The 13,705-nt window shown below is 55.7% G+C and overlaps 4 protein-coding genes across 4 annotated transcripts; 3 read left to right on the top strand and 1 right to left on the bottom strand.

The window, feature by feature from the left end:
• Positions 1 to 39: 39 nt before the first annotated feature.
• Positions 40 to 3,619, bottom strand: BO95DRAFT_375179 (Clavaminate synthase-like protein; the record flags this gene model as incomplete). Its single annotated transcript, XM_025583133.1, is given in 11 exon segments — positions 40 to 270; positions 368 to 663; positions 731 to 1,092; positions 1,159 to 1,305; positions 1,363 to 1,679; positions 1,726 to 1,777; positions 1,827 to 1,989; positions 2,397 to 2,466; positions 2,479 to 2,802; positions 2,858 to 3,336; positions 3,397 to 3,619. 11 exon segments carry the CDS (start codon positions 3,617 to 3,619, stop codon positions 40 to 42), a joined length of 2,664 nt encoding a protein of 887 aa, XP_025437147.1.
• Positions 3,620 to 3,660: 41 nt separating this feature from the next.
• Positions 3,661 to 6,172, top strand: BO95DRAFT_295667 (MFS general substrate transporter). The gene is made up of 9 exons (XM_025581743.1): positions 3,661 to 4,136; positions 4,182 to 4,222; positions 4,273 to 4,299; positions 4,348 to 4,513; positions 4,560 to 4,644; positions 4,692 to 5,148; positions 5,195 to 5,586; positions 5,632 to 6,019; positions 6,117 to 6,172. Exons 1-8 carry the CDS (start codon positions 4,028 to 4,030, stop codon positions 5,825 to 5,827), a joined length of 1,473 nt encoding a protein of 490 aa, XP_025437146.1. The 5' UTR covers positions 3,661 to 4,027; the 3' UTR covers positions 5,828 to 6,019; positions 6,117 to 6,172.
• Positions 5,819 to 8,659, top strand: BO95DRAFT_295598 (C2H2 finger domain transcription factor). The gene is made up of 2 exons (XM_025581742.1): positions 5,819 to 6,726; positions 6,774 to 8,659. Exons 1-2 carry the CDS (start codon positions 6,111 to 6,113, stop codon positions 8,570 to 8,572), a joined length of 2,415 nt encoding a protein of 804 aa, XP_025437145.1. The 5' UTR covers positions 5,819 to 6,110; the 3' UTR covers positions 8,573 to 8,659.
• Positions 8,660 to 8,964: 305 nt separating this feature from the next.
• On the top strand, positions 8,965 to 13,328 carry BO95DRAFT_375182 (xanthine dehydrogenase; the record flags this gene model as incomplete). Its single annotated transcript, XM_025583134.1, has 4 exons — positions 8,965 to 9,244; positions 9,309 to 9,402; positions 9,450 to 11,552; positions 11,615 to 13,328. The coding sequence occupies 4 exons, from the start codon at positions 8,965 to 8,967 to the stop codon at positions 13,326 to 13,328; spliced, it is 4,191 nt and encodes a 1,396-aa protein (XP_025437144.1).
• Positions 13,329 to 13,705: the final 377 nt, after the last annotated feature.

Here is a 13,705-nt window from a genome sequence, read left to right as displayed (position 1 = left end):
CCCCCCTCCCTATCCCATCAATAAGCAAGAAAAGGCAAGCTAGATCGACCCATGCCCCGCCGTCTCAAACGGCAACCCCCAACACACGACCCCGACCACCACCCACAGCGCCGCCGAGGCATAGATGGGCGCGGTGGTGAAGCCCGTCTGCGAGGCGATGAGGCTGGCGCACAGCCCGCCGAACCGCAGCAGGCTCGCCGCCGTGCCGGTGCCGGTGCCGCGGTGCGGCGCGGGGAAGGATTCCGGGGTGAAGGCGTACATGATTGCATACTCTGCAGGACCCGATCATTAGTTCGAGTGTTACACGTGGGTGCTTGGGTTCAGCTGGGTTCAGCTGGGTTAAATTTTGGGCTGGAAAGGGAAACACAGGCCTACCAAAATTCCCCAGCATGCCTGTGACGCACGCGAACGCCAACGAGGAAGTGCGGTTGCTGACGCCCACGTAGGCGAACAGGAACACTCCCGTGATGATGGACGAGAGGCCCATCATCCAGCGTCGGCCGAAGATCGTGGTGACCAGGTATGCCGCGGACAGGGGGCCGACGACGCCGACGGCGGATTCGATGCAGTAGTTGCGGTAGGTGGTTGTTAGGCTTGTCGATGAGGTGAATTTCGTGGCTAGGTAGGAGGGGAGGAAGTTGAAGTAGAGGGGGTAGGCGATTCCTTTTTTTCTCAGGTATTAGTATAGTTTGGGGGGAGGGGGTGGGACTGATGGTAAGGGCAGACGAACCGATGGTCAACCATATCCCCCAGATGATCACGGTGTGTCTGGTCAATGGTCTGGTGGCGAAGAGCGCGCGATAGTGCTCGCCCTTGAAGTCTTTCATGTTCTCGCGCAGGATCTCAGTCGTCGAGAGGGCGGACGACGTCGTGGACGGGATGCCCAGTCGGGCGTCGATGTCCTGCAGCATGCTCAGGGTCAACGGGGGCGGCTTGCCGTTCTCCTTCGCGACGTGGTTGACGGCGTCCACGGCGGCTTGGTCGCGGCCCTTGGAGAGGAGGTATCGGGGTGTTTCGGGCAGTTTAAACACGAAGGTGCGGATGAGTGTGAAGGCGAGCGAGAGACTGCCCAGGGTTATGAGGGTGTACCTCCTGCATTGAGACTGCGTGAGCATTATCCCCCTCCCAGCTCTCTCTCTATCTTGGGCAGGAACTCACCACCCCATATTATCCCCCCGACGACACGTCTCCGGGGTCGAATCCGCCGCGCAGCTGAAATTCGCCAGAAACACCCACGCCACCAGCGAGACGATCAGCTGGCCCAAATTCCACCACGCAGAGAGCGCAGTCAGCAGCCATTGATGACTGTCCTGTTAGCCCCCTATCCCCACGGCATATCGCCGCCAGAACTGGGAAACTCACCTCCCCGGCACAAACTCCAGAAAGATCATACTATCCACCGGCACATTCCCCCCGGCCGCCGTCCCGACCATCGCCCACATCGCGCTGAACCCCACGAAGTTCATCGTCCCCGCTGCACCACAGAGAAAAATCCCGGCAATGAGCAACGTGCAGTTGAACGCGGGCTTGCGGCCGATGAGGTCGCTGGAGATGCCCCAGAAGGAGGCCCCCAGGATCAGGCCGATGTAGTAGGCGACGGAGCTGTAGCTGACCTGCACGATACCGGGGAATTCGAGCTCGATGGGTGGCTGCACGGCGCTGATGCCTTGGGATGCGAACTGGCTGGTCAGTTTGTTCAGGATGCTGGATCCAAAGGAGACGTACATTATCCACTATCCATCCAAACCCCGTGACCACGAAGAGTTTCCATTGGAAGCTGGGCACGTTAGTGATGCTGTCGGACGATGAACGAGGGAGCAGCGTACCGCCCCATCCCTATCTCCTCCATGCATCGCCCGATGAGTTCTGACTTGAGGCGATACGCTTCCGTCGTGGACGTGCCGTAGAACTGCTGCACGTCGAGGTCGTCGAAGATCACGCCCTTCGTCTCGGCCCCGAGGCTGTGGTTGTCGTTGTCATGGTGAGTCTCTCGGATCACGTCTGCAGAGTCTTTCTCCGGCTTGATGCTCTGGCTCTCGCTCTCGGGAGGGGTTCGTTGGACGTCGTCCATGATGTTGTCTTCAGATTTCTCTGGATAAACGGCCATATGATCACGTATCACGTCTTGGAGCGTCGACGACTGTCCTGTACTCTCTCAAATACTATACGAGCTGAGTTAGGGCTGGCGGTGCATGGACCACCTCCGCATTACGCAGCAACAACCACGGGAATCTTATCGGCATATCCAAGGGTGGGGGGTTGATATCATGCCTCCACTCCTGAAGGCAGTATAGTAAGCCCCCTTATTACCCAGTTCTCCATCTGATTGGCAGGATGGGATGTAGGTGTTTGAGCTGTGGCGAACCACCCAAAAAGAAATCCGGACGGAAGAGTACTGTAAAGCGACATGGGTTGAACTGGGTGATTTGATAAAGGCTCATATGTACAACTCAATCTAGACATGAACTACGCCCCGACAGCCGCCATTGGCGGCGTCACCTCCATCTTCGCCTTCATCTCCTGCTTGTACTTCTCCGCTCTACCATAACTCTCTTTGTACGACGCCGTCACCATCTCCTCGACCGTGATCGGGGGGTACTTGGGGTCCTCGCCCAGCTGCCGGCAGTTGGGCAGACACTCGCACAGGTAATCCGGGTTCCCGCTGAAGAAGAAAGGGATGCTGTACCGCTCCTTGCCGGACTTGTTGATCACCCGGTGGATGTTGGATTTGTACCGGTCGTTGGCCATGCGCATGAACAGGTTGCCCAGGTTGACGACGTAGGCTCCGGGCACGGGTTCGACCTTTTCCCGTTAGTATCTCCTCACACCCCTGACATGACACAAGCAAGAAACTTACATCCAGCCATTCGCCGGTCGGCGCGTCGAGAACTTGCAGCCCGTCCACCTCATCCTGCAGCAAGAGTGTAATACAACCAAAGTCGGTGTGTGCGCCAATCCCCCGGTTCAGCTTTTCGTCCGCGTCCTTCGGCTGGGCCGGGTAGTGCAGGTATCGCATCGTGGCGACCGCCCCGTCGGTCAAGGAATCGAAGTAGTCTTCCGACACGTCGAGCGTCAGCGCCAACGCGCCCAGCACGTCCTTGGCCAGATCAAACACCGCGTGGTAGTATTCCATGGTCGTGCGTTTGAACTCCTCTTTGTCCGGGACGGTGGACGGCCACTGGTTGGGGCCGCTGTTGAGCTTCTTCTGCACGAAGTAGGGATGGTCCTCGGGAATCTCCTCGCCCACGTAGTATCCCTCCTTCAATTCGGGCCCGGTGCCGACTTCGAGCATCTGCGATCGAAGCAACTCGTAGCCACGGTTCCAGGTGTTGTGATCTACCCAAACTGTGCATTAGCGCGGGAAACAAATAAGCTGTGATCAGTGGGCGCACGTACTCTTGTCAACCAGAACCTTCTCCTCGAGAGGGAGATCAAAGAATCGTTTCGTGCAGGCCATGACGCGCTGCTGGAGCTCGCGCGGTACGCGGTGGCCCGTGATCTGGAAGAAGCCATTGTACAGACAGCATTCGCGGATCTGTTCGACGAGCTGTGCCTTTGCAGCGCTATCGCCGCCGTAGAACACGGAGAAATCAAGGATTGGAGGGGCGCTGGGAGACATCTTGCTGACTGGGCTGGAAAACACGAGCTTGGATGGGTGAGGGGTCGATTGCCATTGTCCAGTGAATATATCCTTTATCGCGGGCTTTATCGCCCATTGAGGGGTCACTATCGTGGATGATGCTCGGAACGAATACCGAGGAGTTCGACGCGAGCAGTTCAGCAGCGGACAAGAGTGGGGGACGGCGAAGAATGGGGATTGACGAGCCCAGACCAGCTTCTACGATAAGACTGATAACATGGATGCGGGGAAAGTCGAAATGGGAATAGTTGGTTATCAGAAAGGATATCGATAGGCAGGGTGGGTTACACCATAGATGCAGGGGATATACCACTATTGGATATATCACCTCGCCGCCTCGTCCCAGCCCTCGCAAGGGGGGGTGGTGTAACTCCCATTGCCAGCATCATGTCATCTATCGACAAGGCCGAGAAGAGTGCGCCTCTACCATCAGAGTTCGAGATGAAGCGCGGCGAGAATGAGGTCTACATTGACCATGAAGCCGAGAAATCAGTTGGTATGTCGAGCCCTGCGCTGCGAGACCAGCCCTAACCGGTCGCAGTGCGGAAGGTGGATCTGTTTGTGTTGCCCTTGCTATGTCTGGTGAGCATGTACCCCATCATACCTCGACTGCCAGACACTGAACTTGATAGATGTACTTCTTCGATTGCATGGATCGGGTAAGGCCAACCCTCATGTCAAACAAGAGGAGATGTTGACCGCAGCAGAGCAACCTGGCCAATGCCAAAACCGACGGACTCGACGAGGATATTCATCTCAAGGGGAATGATTATTCGCTGCTCGTGCTCCTCTTCTACATCCCCTTTGGACTGTTCGACTTGCCATGGAATCTTCTCCTCAAGCGCTACTCCGGTCGCATTACGCTGTCGTTTAGTAGGTTCTTTCCCTTATCAATCTAGATTGAAGCTGACTCCGAAAGTGACTGTCGTATGGGGAATCCTAGCTCTGTGTCAATGTGCCGTGAAGAGCTTCGGCAGCATGATCGTCGTGCGGATGATCTTGGGGTAAGCGACCGATCCAAACATGCAGGTCTAGCTGCTGATCGTTTCAGTGTCTTTGAAGCAGGCTTCTTCGCTGGTGCAACCTTCTACCTAACTCTCTTCTACACCCGCGACCAGATGGGCTTCCGTCTGGCCATCATTCAATGTTTTGCCGTACTTGCTTCGGCATTCAGCGGACTTATCTCGTTCGGGGTGTTTCAGATCAACGACCCCGCCGTCAAAGGGTGGCAGTGGCTGTTCATCATTGAAGGCAGCATGACTTTTCTGATGGGTATTCTCTCGTTCTTCTTGCTGCCTGACGGACCTCAAAAAGCCTGGTTCTTGTCGGAGCGAGAACGAGCAGCTGCAACTGCCCGAATCCTGCGCGACACCTCGGCCGAGGTTGAGACGGGCTTGAATCTCAAGACTGCGTTCCAGATGTTTTCGGACTGGAAATTCCTGGTCTGGTGTGTGATCTCCTTCACGTATCCAGTAGCTTATGCGACAGCCATGAACTTCTTTCCTTTGGTAAGCCACAACCTCACGAACCCTAGAAATGACACTGACTGTGCAGATCGTCGGACGCCTCGGCTATTCAACAGTCAAGACCAACCTCTGGACAGTCGCCCCGAATCTAGTAGGCGCCGTCGTGCTTCTCTGCGTCGCATGGTCATCCGACTACTTTCGCGAGCGAGGATTTCACACGGTTTTCTCATTGGTCCTGTCGCTGATTGGGATGATCATTCTGGCGACCATCGACGTGCTAGACAACAAAGGTGTGGCGTACTTTGCCTGCTTCCTTATGGCAGCCGGGGCCTACATCCCTTCGTGTCTGGTCCATGCCTGGCACAACAACAATAACGTGCACGAAAGCTCCCGCGCAGCTAATACAGGCTTCTTGGTTGGGTTGGGAAACCTGGCCGGAGTGCTGAGTGCAGCAACTTTCCGCACAGAATATGCACCTAAGTAAGTTCTCTTGCATCTTCAGCAGTACTGAGCTAATCATTGTAGATATATCCCCACTCTCGTAGCGACATGTTGTTGTAATGGGGTGGCCATCGTGGTGATAACTGCGCTGAGCGTGTATTTCAGACTTGAGAATCGGCGACGAGACCGAAGCCAAGGCGTGCGACGGCGAGCAGAGGCCGTGGAGACTCGGCATTTGGCCGAAGGGGAGCGGAGTCCAGAATGGCGCTATTTTCTATAGCCTGACAGTAGATAAAGTAGCCTTGGTAGTCAACTTGGTTATCGAACTTGATATCAAACCCTGTCTCTCCGTATCTATGCTGATAAGGAGGGAGGATCCGCTGGCTGTCATTCGCGTAGCGCCACCCCCTCTCTTCCCCGCTTATCAATGCGCCATCGTGCATGCATGCACCCATGCATACGACCTTGCTAGGTATTTAATCCTCTCAGAGTTGGGGGGCGGGCGGCGATCTCGTCACGTCTCCTTCGTGTCCGTTTTTTCTTCCGGCTGATAATGGCCCCTCATGAAGTCCCACGTCTGCCACTGGCCCGACTGCGGCAAAAGTTTCACGCGTGCTGAACATCTGCGACGCCATGCTTTGAACCACGAGCAAGCCCGTCAGGGCTACGTCTGCGAGCGATGCTCGGTGCATTTCCACCGCCCGGATCTTCTCAGTCGCCATCTCCTACGCCATGCCAAGCGGGATGAAGAAGCTGGAGGACCGGGGCTGGGAGTGCTGGAGACGCGCAAGAGGACGCGCCGGGCTGATAATGGTAATATCGTTGTCCGACCGCCGAAGCGACAGTCTCGGGGCAGCGCTCCTAGAAACAATATGCCCGAGTGCTCTGCTTCGGAGTCAGTCGCTTCGATGGAGCTGTCATCGGCCTCCTCGTGTGCACTGTCTGTTACCAGCTCTCACGAGTCGGACCCAATCCCCGGGGCGCCTGTATCACCGCCTCGCTCGACGAGTGATCCGACGACGCTGTCCTTGGATGATACAGATCCGCTGCTAGCGCCCATGCCTCCCAATGGACCCTTCGAGCCGTACGTTGAGCCTATACCGGGACAGTTCGATGCAGCCGATGGATCTTGGAGCTTTGACCAAGGGTCGATCGAGGATTTCTTCAACCTCGACACAGGTATGAACTCCTCTTCCGCCGTGCAAGTCAATGCTAAGATCAAAAAGCGACCGATTTCAACATGCCGTTTGCCGCGACGAACAACTACAACTGGCTGTTTGATGTGGCTTCTCTGGACGACGCTTTCCCTCCCCTCGATATAACGTTAGAACCAGACTTGCTGGCCTGGACCGTTCCAGACCCCGATCCATCGGCCGTTCTGCTGCAGGCAGCCTCGTTTGTCGAGCGCAGCCCGGATACCTCCCTTGACTGGCTGTGTGGACTGGACACAACCACAGACAACCCTTCAGCACCTCAGCTCCCATGTCTCTCAGATGAGGCCTGTCAAGGTCTACTCGACTTGGTGGCTCGTAATCCGCCGTCGGGATTGGATGGCAAGCCCACGCCCCTCGACTCAGCCCTGCTCTCTGTGTCAGCGCTCCAACAGTACTGCGATCTCTTCTTCACGCGGTTCAATGTGACCTATCCACTGATCCACGCGCCCACCTTCGATCCCAACACAGTTGACCCCATTCTCCTGGGCGCGATCCTCTCCATGGGCGCCACCTACAGCAGCCGCGAGGCTCACCAGCTGGCTGTGGGGATCCATGATTTCTTGCGACCGCAGCTCTTCTGCCATCTCGATTTCTCACCGCAACCGCCCTTATGGATTCTGCAAGCGATGTTGTTGATCGACTGCTTCGGCAAAATGCGGGCAGGTCCCAAGCAACGCGAACGAGCGCAGCTCTTCCACTGCGTGCTGATTAAGCTCATTCGGCGCAGCACCTGCTGCACGATCCGCTCGACCGCGTCCCCCGCGTTATCCGACGAGGACCTCGCGAACAGCTGGCACCAAGCCATGGAGGGGGAGCAGCGGAAGCGACTAGCCATGCACTGCTTCATGTGGGACGTGCAGCATGCGGTCCTCTTCTCGCAGTCACTTTGCATGTCCGCTTTCGAGATCCGTGCCGCTTTACCCTGCGCGTCGGCGCTCTGGAACGCTCCGACCGCAGAAGCCTGGGCTAGAAGCTTTGCCTCAAGCCCCGACTCCGAGCCCATGTTTCTGACCGTCTTGAAAGGCTATATCACGCCCGCCGCGGTTCCGCGACCGCGACAATTGAATCCGCTCGCGCGACTGGTGGTTCTGCACGGTCTGATGTCCGTGTCGGCGGATCTCAAACGTCGGGATCAAACGACCCTCCGCGGCGAGGATCCGGATCGCGTGGGAAGCTGGACCCGTCGCATGGGCCGTTCGTACGAGTTATGGAAGGCAGATTTTGATGCGGACGGGCTGGCGATGAAGCTGGGCGAAAGTCAACTCGGGTCGTCGGACAGCGCGGGAGTCTTCCACAGCGCGGCGCTGGTGCTGTATCGCGCAGCGCAACTAGCGCTTCAAGCGGAAGTGCTGGATCTCCAAATCGGCGCGGGCGCGCCTAGTATTCTTGGTCGGACGGTCACGCAGACTGATCGCGACCGGTCGGCTCGGGCGTTGAGCCACTGGGTGCGCTCGGAGTCTGCGATGCAAGCGGCGAAACAGGCGGCGTGGATGGTTCGGGAGGCTGTTTCCAGCCGTCAGGGCAACTGGGAGGCTATGGACGCGTTCCACTTCCCGTGGTGTTTGTACGTAGGAACATTGGCCTGTTGGGCTGTGCATGGAGGAGGAGTGCACGAATTTGGAGGGCAGCGGGTGAGTCTCGATCTGGCAAGTCTGCTTGTGTCCCTGACCGGAGAGCGAGTCAATGAGGGGCCCCGATATCACTATGATATGCGTGGGTTGATTCGGTCAATGGCACAGCAATTGGCTACAGTTCGCTGGACGGTGGTGCATGAGGCGATGAAGGTGCTGACAGGGTTGGTGGAGGGATAGCTATCAATTGCCTATCAGTTAAACCCACCAATGAAGCTAACTTACCCATGCTAGTTAATCAATCTGCTGGCGTAGCCATCTATCTTGGTTGACTAGCCTGGCCATGATTGTTATCATCCACTTGTGTGTCAAAGAATCCCCCACTCTTGCCCTCCCACCTTTTGCAGCGGGGTCATGCACGATGATGTAGATCCAACGTCCACGTACTGTACTTTGGTAGCTGTCGGTGATCCATGTCTTTTGGGCATTCCTGCTTCGTATTTTGCGTCTTTTGATTGGGGGCAGCTTGCAGCATCACGTGTAGGACAACTGCTTTTCTTCTCCCCCCTCCGTCCTCCCCAGCTTCATTCTGATTTTTGTCGGCTGTTGTCGAATATGAGTCTGATGCAATCATGAATGCGTCTCATCCTCTTCACGACTACATCGTCTCTTCCAATGCCAGCTCCACTCTTATCTTCTATCTAAACGGGACGCAAATCGCTCTCCGCGATCCAAATCCTCAGTGGACGCTGCTGGACTTCATCCGAGCCCAAGATGGACTCACTGGAACGAAGCTGGGCTGTGGCGAGGGCGGCTGTGGTGCCTGTACAGTGGTGCTGCAGACACGACATCCTCGCAGCCGACGACTAGTCCATAGGGCAGTCAATGCCTGTCTGTATCCGCTGGTCGGAGGTAGGCGTACTCCAGCTTGATTTTCAACCATGGGTCGTACTGACCGTTCCATGGAATGCTGCAGTGGTAGGAAAGCATGTTATCACCGTCGAGGGCTTAGGAAATGTTGAACACCCGCATCCTTTGCAAGAGCGTCTGGCGAAGCTCCATGGCTCCCAGTAAGGCTGTTTCCGTATTTTTTTTGGCTATGATCTAATCATTGCAGGTGCGGGTTCTGTACCCCCGGCATCGTTATGTCACTATATGCTGTTATCCGCAACGCATACGACCCGCAGACCGGTACCTTCCTGCTGTCCGAAGATGATATTGAAATGAAAGGCCATCTCGATGGAAATCTGTGTCGGTGTACTGGATACAAACCAATTCTTCAGGCGGCCAAGACATTTGTTCGTGAGGACCTCCAGGCGCGCCTGCAGTCTGTGGTTTCCACTACCACGGATAAGACAGACGACACCGTCGATTTGCCGGTACTTCCGGCCCAATCATGCGGGCGACCTGGCGGATGTTGTCGCGATAGCCCTTCATCGTCCTCATGCTCATCGAGCTCAGATAAGGCCAATTCGTCTCCGTTGACCACGCCGGAGGAGAAAACTCCAGCAATTCCACAATTTGACTTCATTCCGTATGTGCCACAAACAGAGCTGATCTACCCTCCTGGTCTGGCGAAGTTTACCCCTCAGTTGCTATATTATGCAGATGATCGGAGAATATGGCTTCGTCCGGTCACTCTTCAGCAGACTGTAGATCTCTTGGCGCGCTTTCCATCTGCCACGCTAGTTGGCGGTGCTTCGGAGGTTCAGATTGATGTTCGCTTCAAAAACCTTGCGGCCGACGTATCGATCTTTATCGGAGACATCGAAGAGCTAGCTCAAATCAACCTGGTTGAACACGACAGTGGTGCAAAGGAGCTGATAATTGGTGGGAATACTTCTCTCACTGATGTGGAGGAAGAATGCCAGCGCCTTGCTCCTATTCTGGGTTCTTCCGGCTCAGTACTATCGGCCATGGCTAAGGTGCTCCGGTACTTTGCTGGGCGACAGATTCGCAACGCAGCCTCACTAGCGGGAAACATTGCGACGGCCTCTCCCATCTCAGACATGAACCCGCTACTTCTCGCAGTGAACGCCACAGTTGTTGTGCGCGGCCATGAGGAGGAACAAGCCCTGGCCATGGAGAAAATGTTTCTGGGATATCGCAAGACCGCTTTGCCAAAGGGCAGCCTAATCACTGAAATCCGCATTCCGCTGCCGTCTTCGGGGTGTCGCGAGATCACGAAATCATACAAGCAAGCCAAGCGAAAAGATGATGACATCGCTATCGTGACTGCCGCCTTCCGCGTCCGTTTGGCGAGCGACAACACGGTTGAAAATGCTTCTCTCGCGTACGGCGGGATGGCACCGACCACCGTGCTTGCCCACAGAGCTAGTGCTACCCTCAAGGGCAAAAAATGGGGAACGCAGGCCGTTCTTGATGCGACGGTGGATGCGCTTCTCGCGGACTTTGATCTTGTATTCAGCGTTCCGGGTGGGATGGCAACTTACCGCCGGACACTGGCTGTTTCATTCTTCTTCCGCTTCTGGCATGAAGTTATAGCAGAATATCAACTCGCCGCTCCTACGCCCTCCGATCTGACAGACGAGATCCACCGCAAGATCTCTTCCGGGACTCGAGATGATATCAATCCGCACGAGCAACGAGTGGTGGGGAAGGCACTGCCTCACCTCTCCGGGCTCAAACATACCACAGGCGAGGCAGAATATCTCGATGATATGCCGCCCCATCACCGACAACTATTCGGAGCATTGATTCTCTCGCAACGTGCGCATGCCAAACTTGTATCCGTCGACTGGACACCTGCTCTTGTGCAAGGACTAGCGACCGGCTACATCGATCACACGAGCATCCCGATCGAGAAGAACCTTTGGGGATCAATTGTGCACGATGAACCTTTCTTTGCGATCGATGAGGTACTGTCGCACGGCCAGCCTATCGGGATGGTGTACGCCGAGACGGCTATCCAGGCCCAGGCAGCTGCGAAAGCCGTAAAGATCGAATATGAAGATCTTCCGGCTATTCTCACCATCGATGATGCAATCACAGCGAATTCCTTCTTCCCACATGGCAAAGAACTGCGCAAAGGTGCGCCGCCGGCGGAAATGGACGCAGTATTCCGCAGATGCGACAGAACCTTTTCGGGTGTAACACGGATAGGCGGACAGGAGCATTTCTACCTTGAGACGAATGCCGCCATGGCGATCCCAAGTACGGAAGATGGTGGAATGGAAATCTGGTCATCAACGCAGAACACGTATGCTTTCCAGCCCACACCATTGCGCAAACTGTCCGCTGAGCATGCTAACGTTTCTGTAGTATGGAAACTCAAGACTTCGTCAGTCAAGTAACAGGAGTTCCCGCTAACCGCATCAACGCACGAGTCAAACGGATGGGTGGCGCTTTTGGAGGCAAAGAATCGCGAAGCGTGCAGCTAGCTTGTCTGGTAGCCATCGCAGCCAAGAAAGCCCGCCGACCGGTGCGTGCGATGCTTCCCCGAGATGAGGACATGATGACTACCGGACAGCGACATCCGGTTCAGTGTCGCTGGAAGGTTGGTGTCACCAATGAAGGAAAGCTTATCGCGTTATCTGCCGACTGTTACAACAATGCAGGCTGGTCCACTGACATGAGCGGGGCGGTGATGGACCGCTGCTGTACGCATTTGGACAACTGCTATGAGATCCCGAATGTGCATATCCGGGGATGGGTGTGTCGAACCAATACCCATAGCAATACGGCCTTCCGTGGGTTCGGTGCTCCTCAGAGCATGTTCTTCACCGAGACGATCATGAACGCGATAGCTGAGGGGCTAGAAATCCCCGTGGATGAGCTGCGGAGACGTAATCTGTACACGATCGGGCAGCGGACACCATTCCTACAGCAGATTGACGAAGATTGGCATGTGCCGATGCTGTTAGAACAGGTGCGCAAAGAGGCTAGATATGACGAGCGGAGAGAGCAAATCAGAAAGTTCAATGCCACACATCGCTGGCGCAAACGGGGTATCTGCTTGATCCCTAGCAAGTTCGGTATATCGTTCGCCACAGCCTTGCATCTGAATCAAGCTGCTGCATCGGTCAAGATCTACACAGATGGATCAGTACTGCTTAACCACGGTGGAACAGAGATGGGTCAAGGGCTGTACACGAAGATGGCCCAAGTTGCGGCGCAGGCGCTGGGGGTCCCATTCGAAAGTGTGTTTACGCAAGACACCTCCTCCTACCAGACAGCCAATGCCTCACCAACAGCCGCGTCCTCTGGCAGCGATCTGAATGGAATGGCAATTCAAGACGCCTGCGACCAGTTGAACGAACGGCTGAAGCCGTACCGAGAGCGACTCGGTCCTGACGCGACGATGGCGCAGATGGCGCACGCAGCGTATCGCGACCGAGTCAACTTAGCGGCCAGCGGATTCTGGAAGATGCCTAAAATCGGGTATCAGTGGGGAAATTACGATGTTGCGACTGTGAAGCCAATGTACTACTATTTCACGCAGGGTGTAGCATGCACTGAAGTCGAGTTGGACCTGCTAACGGGCGATCACACGGTGCTGCGGACGGACATCAAAATGGATGTTGGACGCTCGATCAATCCGGCCATCGACTATGGACAAATCGAGGGGGCGTTCGTGCAGGGTCAAGGTCTCTTCACTATGGAAGAGAGTTTGTGGAGCCGCAGTGGGCAGCTGGCGACGCGAGGCCCCGGGACGTACAAGATCCCTGGCTTCAGTGACATCCCGCAGGAGTTCAATGTGAGTTTCTTGCAGGGTGTGTCGTGGTCCCACCTGCGGTCGATTCAGTCAAGCAAGGGCATTGGAGAACCGCCTCTGTTCTTGGGGTCGACCGTATTGTTTGCGCTCCGCGATGCCTTGCGCAGTGCCCGCGAGCAGAATGGAGTGCAGGCAGCATTGGCGCTCGATAGCCCGGCCACAGCGGAGAGGCTGCGATTGTTGGTGGGAGATGACTTGGTGAAGAAGAGCCAGGTCGAGGCGAAAGAGGGGGAGACAAACTTTTTCGTTGCGGTCGCGTAGTGTGTAAAGACCATGTAGTCGATTCGATCTGTGTGATTAGCATCGATATGGTTAGCATAGTAGGACAGGCAGATCATGGTATATCGGCGACTGGACAGGCCTTTATCGTACGTGAATCTTGAAACCGAGAACCTCTGTACATACCGCGGGGTTTATCATTGAGATAGAAGAGATCGTTTCGAAATCGATTTGTTGATCTTGTTGTTGATGAGGAGAACTTACCGACTTGGTGGAGGGTATTCGAATGGCCATAGCATCACGTGGCCAGACTTCATGGCAGGCGATAATTCACTTGTGGTGCAAACGTGATGAGAGAATGCGGTACAACAGAAGAAAGACCCCACCCTGGGATTGTACTGTATCTGCAGCCTCGTAGC

Source organism: Aspergillus brunneoviolaceus (genome assembly GCF_003184695.1).
Source record: "Aspergillus brunneoviolaceus CBS 621.78 unplaced genomic scaffold BO95scaffold_96, whole genome shotgun sequence".
In the NCBI taxonomy this organism is placed as follows: Eukaryota; Fungi; Ascomycota; class Eurotiomycetes; order Eurotiales; family Aspergillaceae; genus Aspergillus; species Aspergillus brunneoviolaceus.
Note: the sequence above shows the minus strand (reverse complement) of the source record. Positions and strands in the feature narration are given on the sequence as shown.

Excerpts from the sequence above, each read along its gene's own strand:
- BO95DRAFT_295667 (XM_025581743.1), top strand. The coding sequence starts at position 4,028 with ATGTCATCTATCGACAAGGCCGAGAAGAGTGCGCCTCTACCATCAGAG. Across the intron at positions 4,137-4,181 it reads TGAAGCCGAGAAATCAGTTG|TGCGGAAGGTGGATCTGTTT; the intron begins GTATGTCGAGCC and ends AACCGGTCGCAG. Across the intron at positions 5,149-5,194 it reads CCATGAACTTCTTTCCTTTG|ATCGTCGGACGCCTCGGCTA; the intron begins GTAAGCCACAAC and ends CTGACTGTGCAG.
- BO95DRAFT_295598 (XM_025581742.1), top strand. The coding sequence starts at position 6,111 with ATGAAGTCCCACGTCTGCCACTGGCCCGACTGCGGCAAAAGTTTCACG. Across the intron at positions 6,727-6,773 it reads TTTCTTCAACCTCGACACAG|CGACCGATTTCAACATGCCG; the intron begins GTATGAACTCCT and ends AAGATCAAAAAG.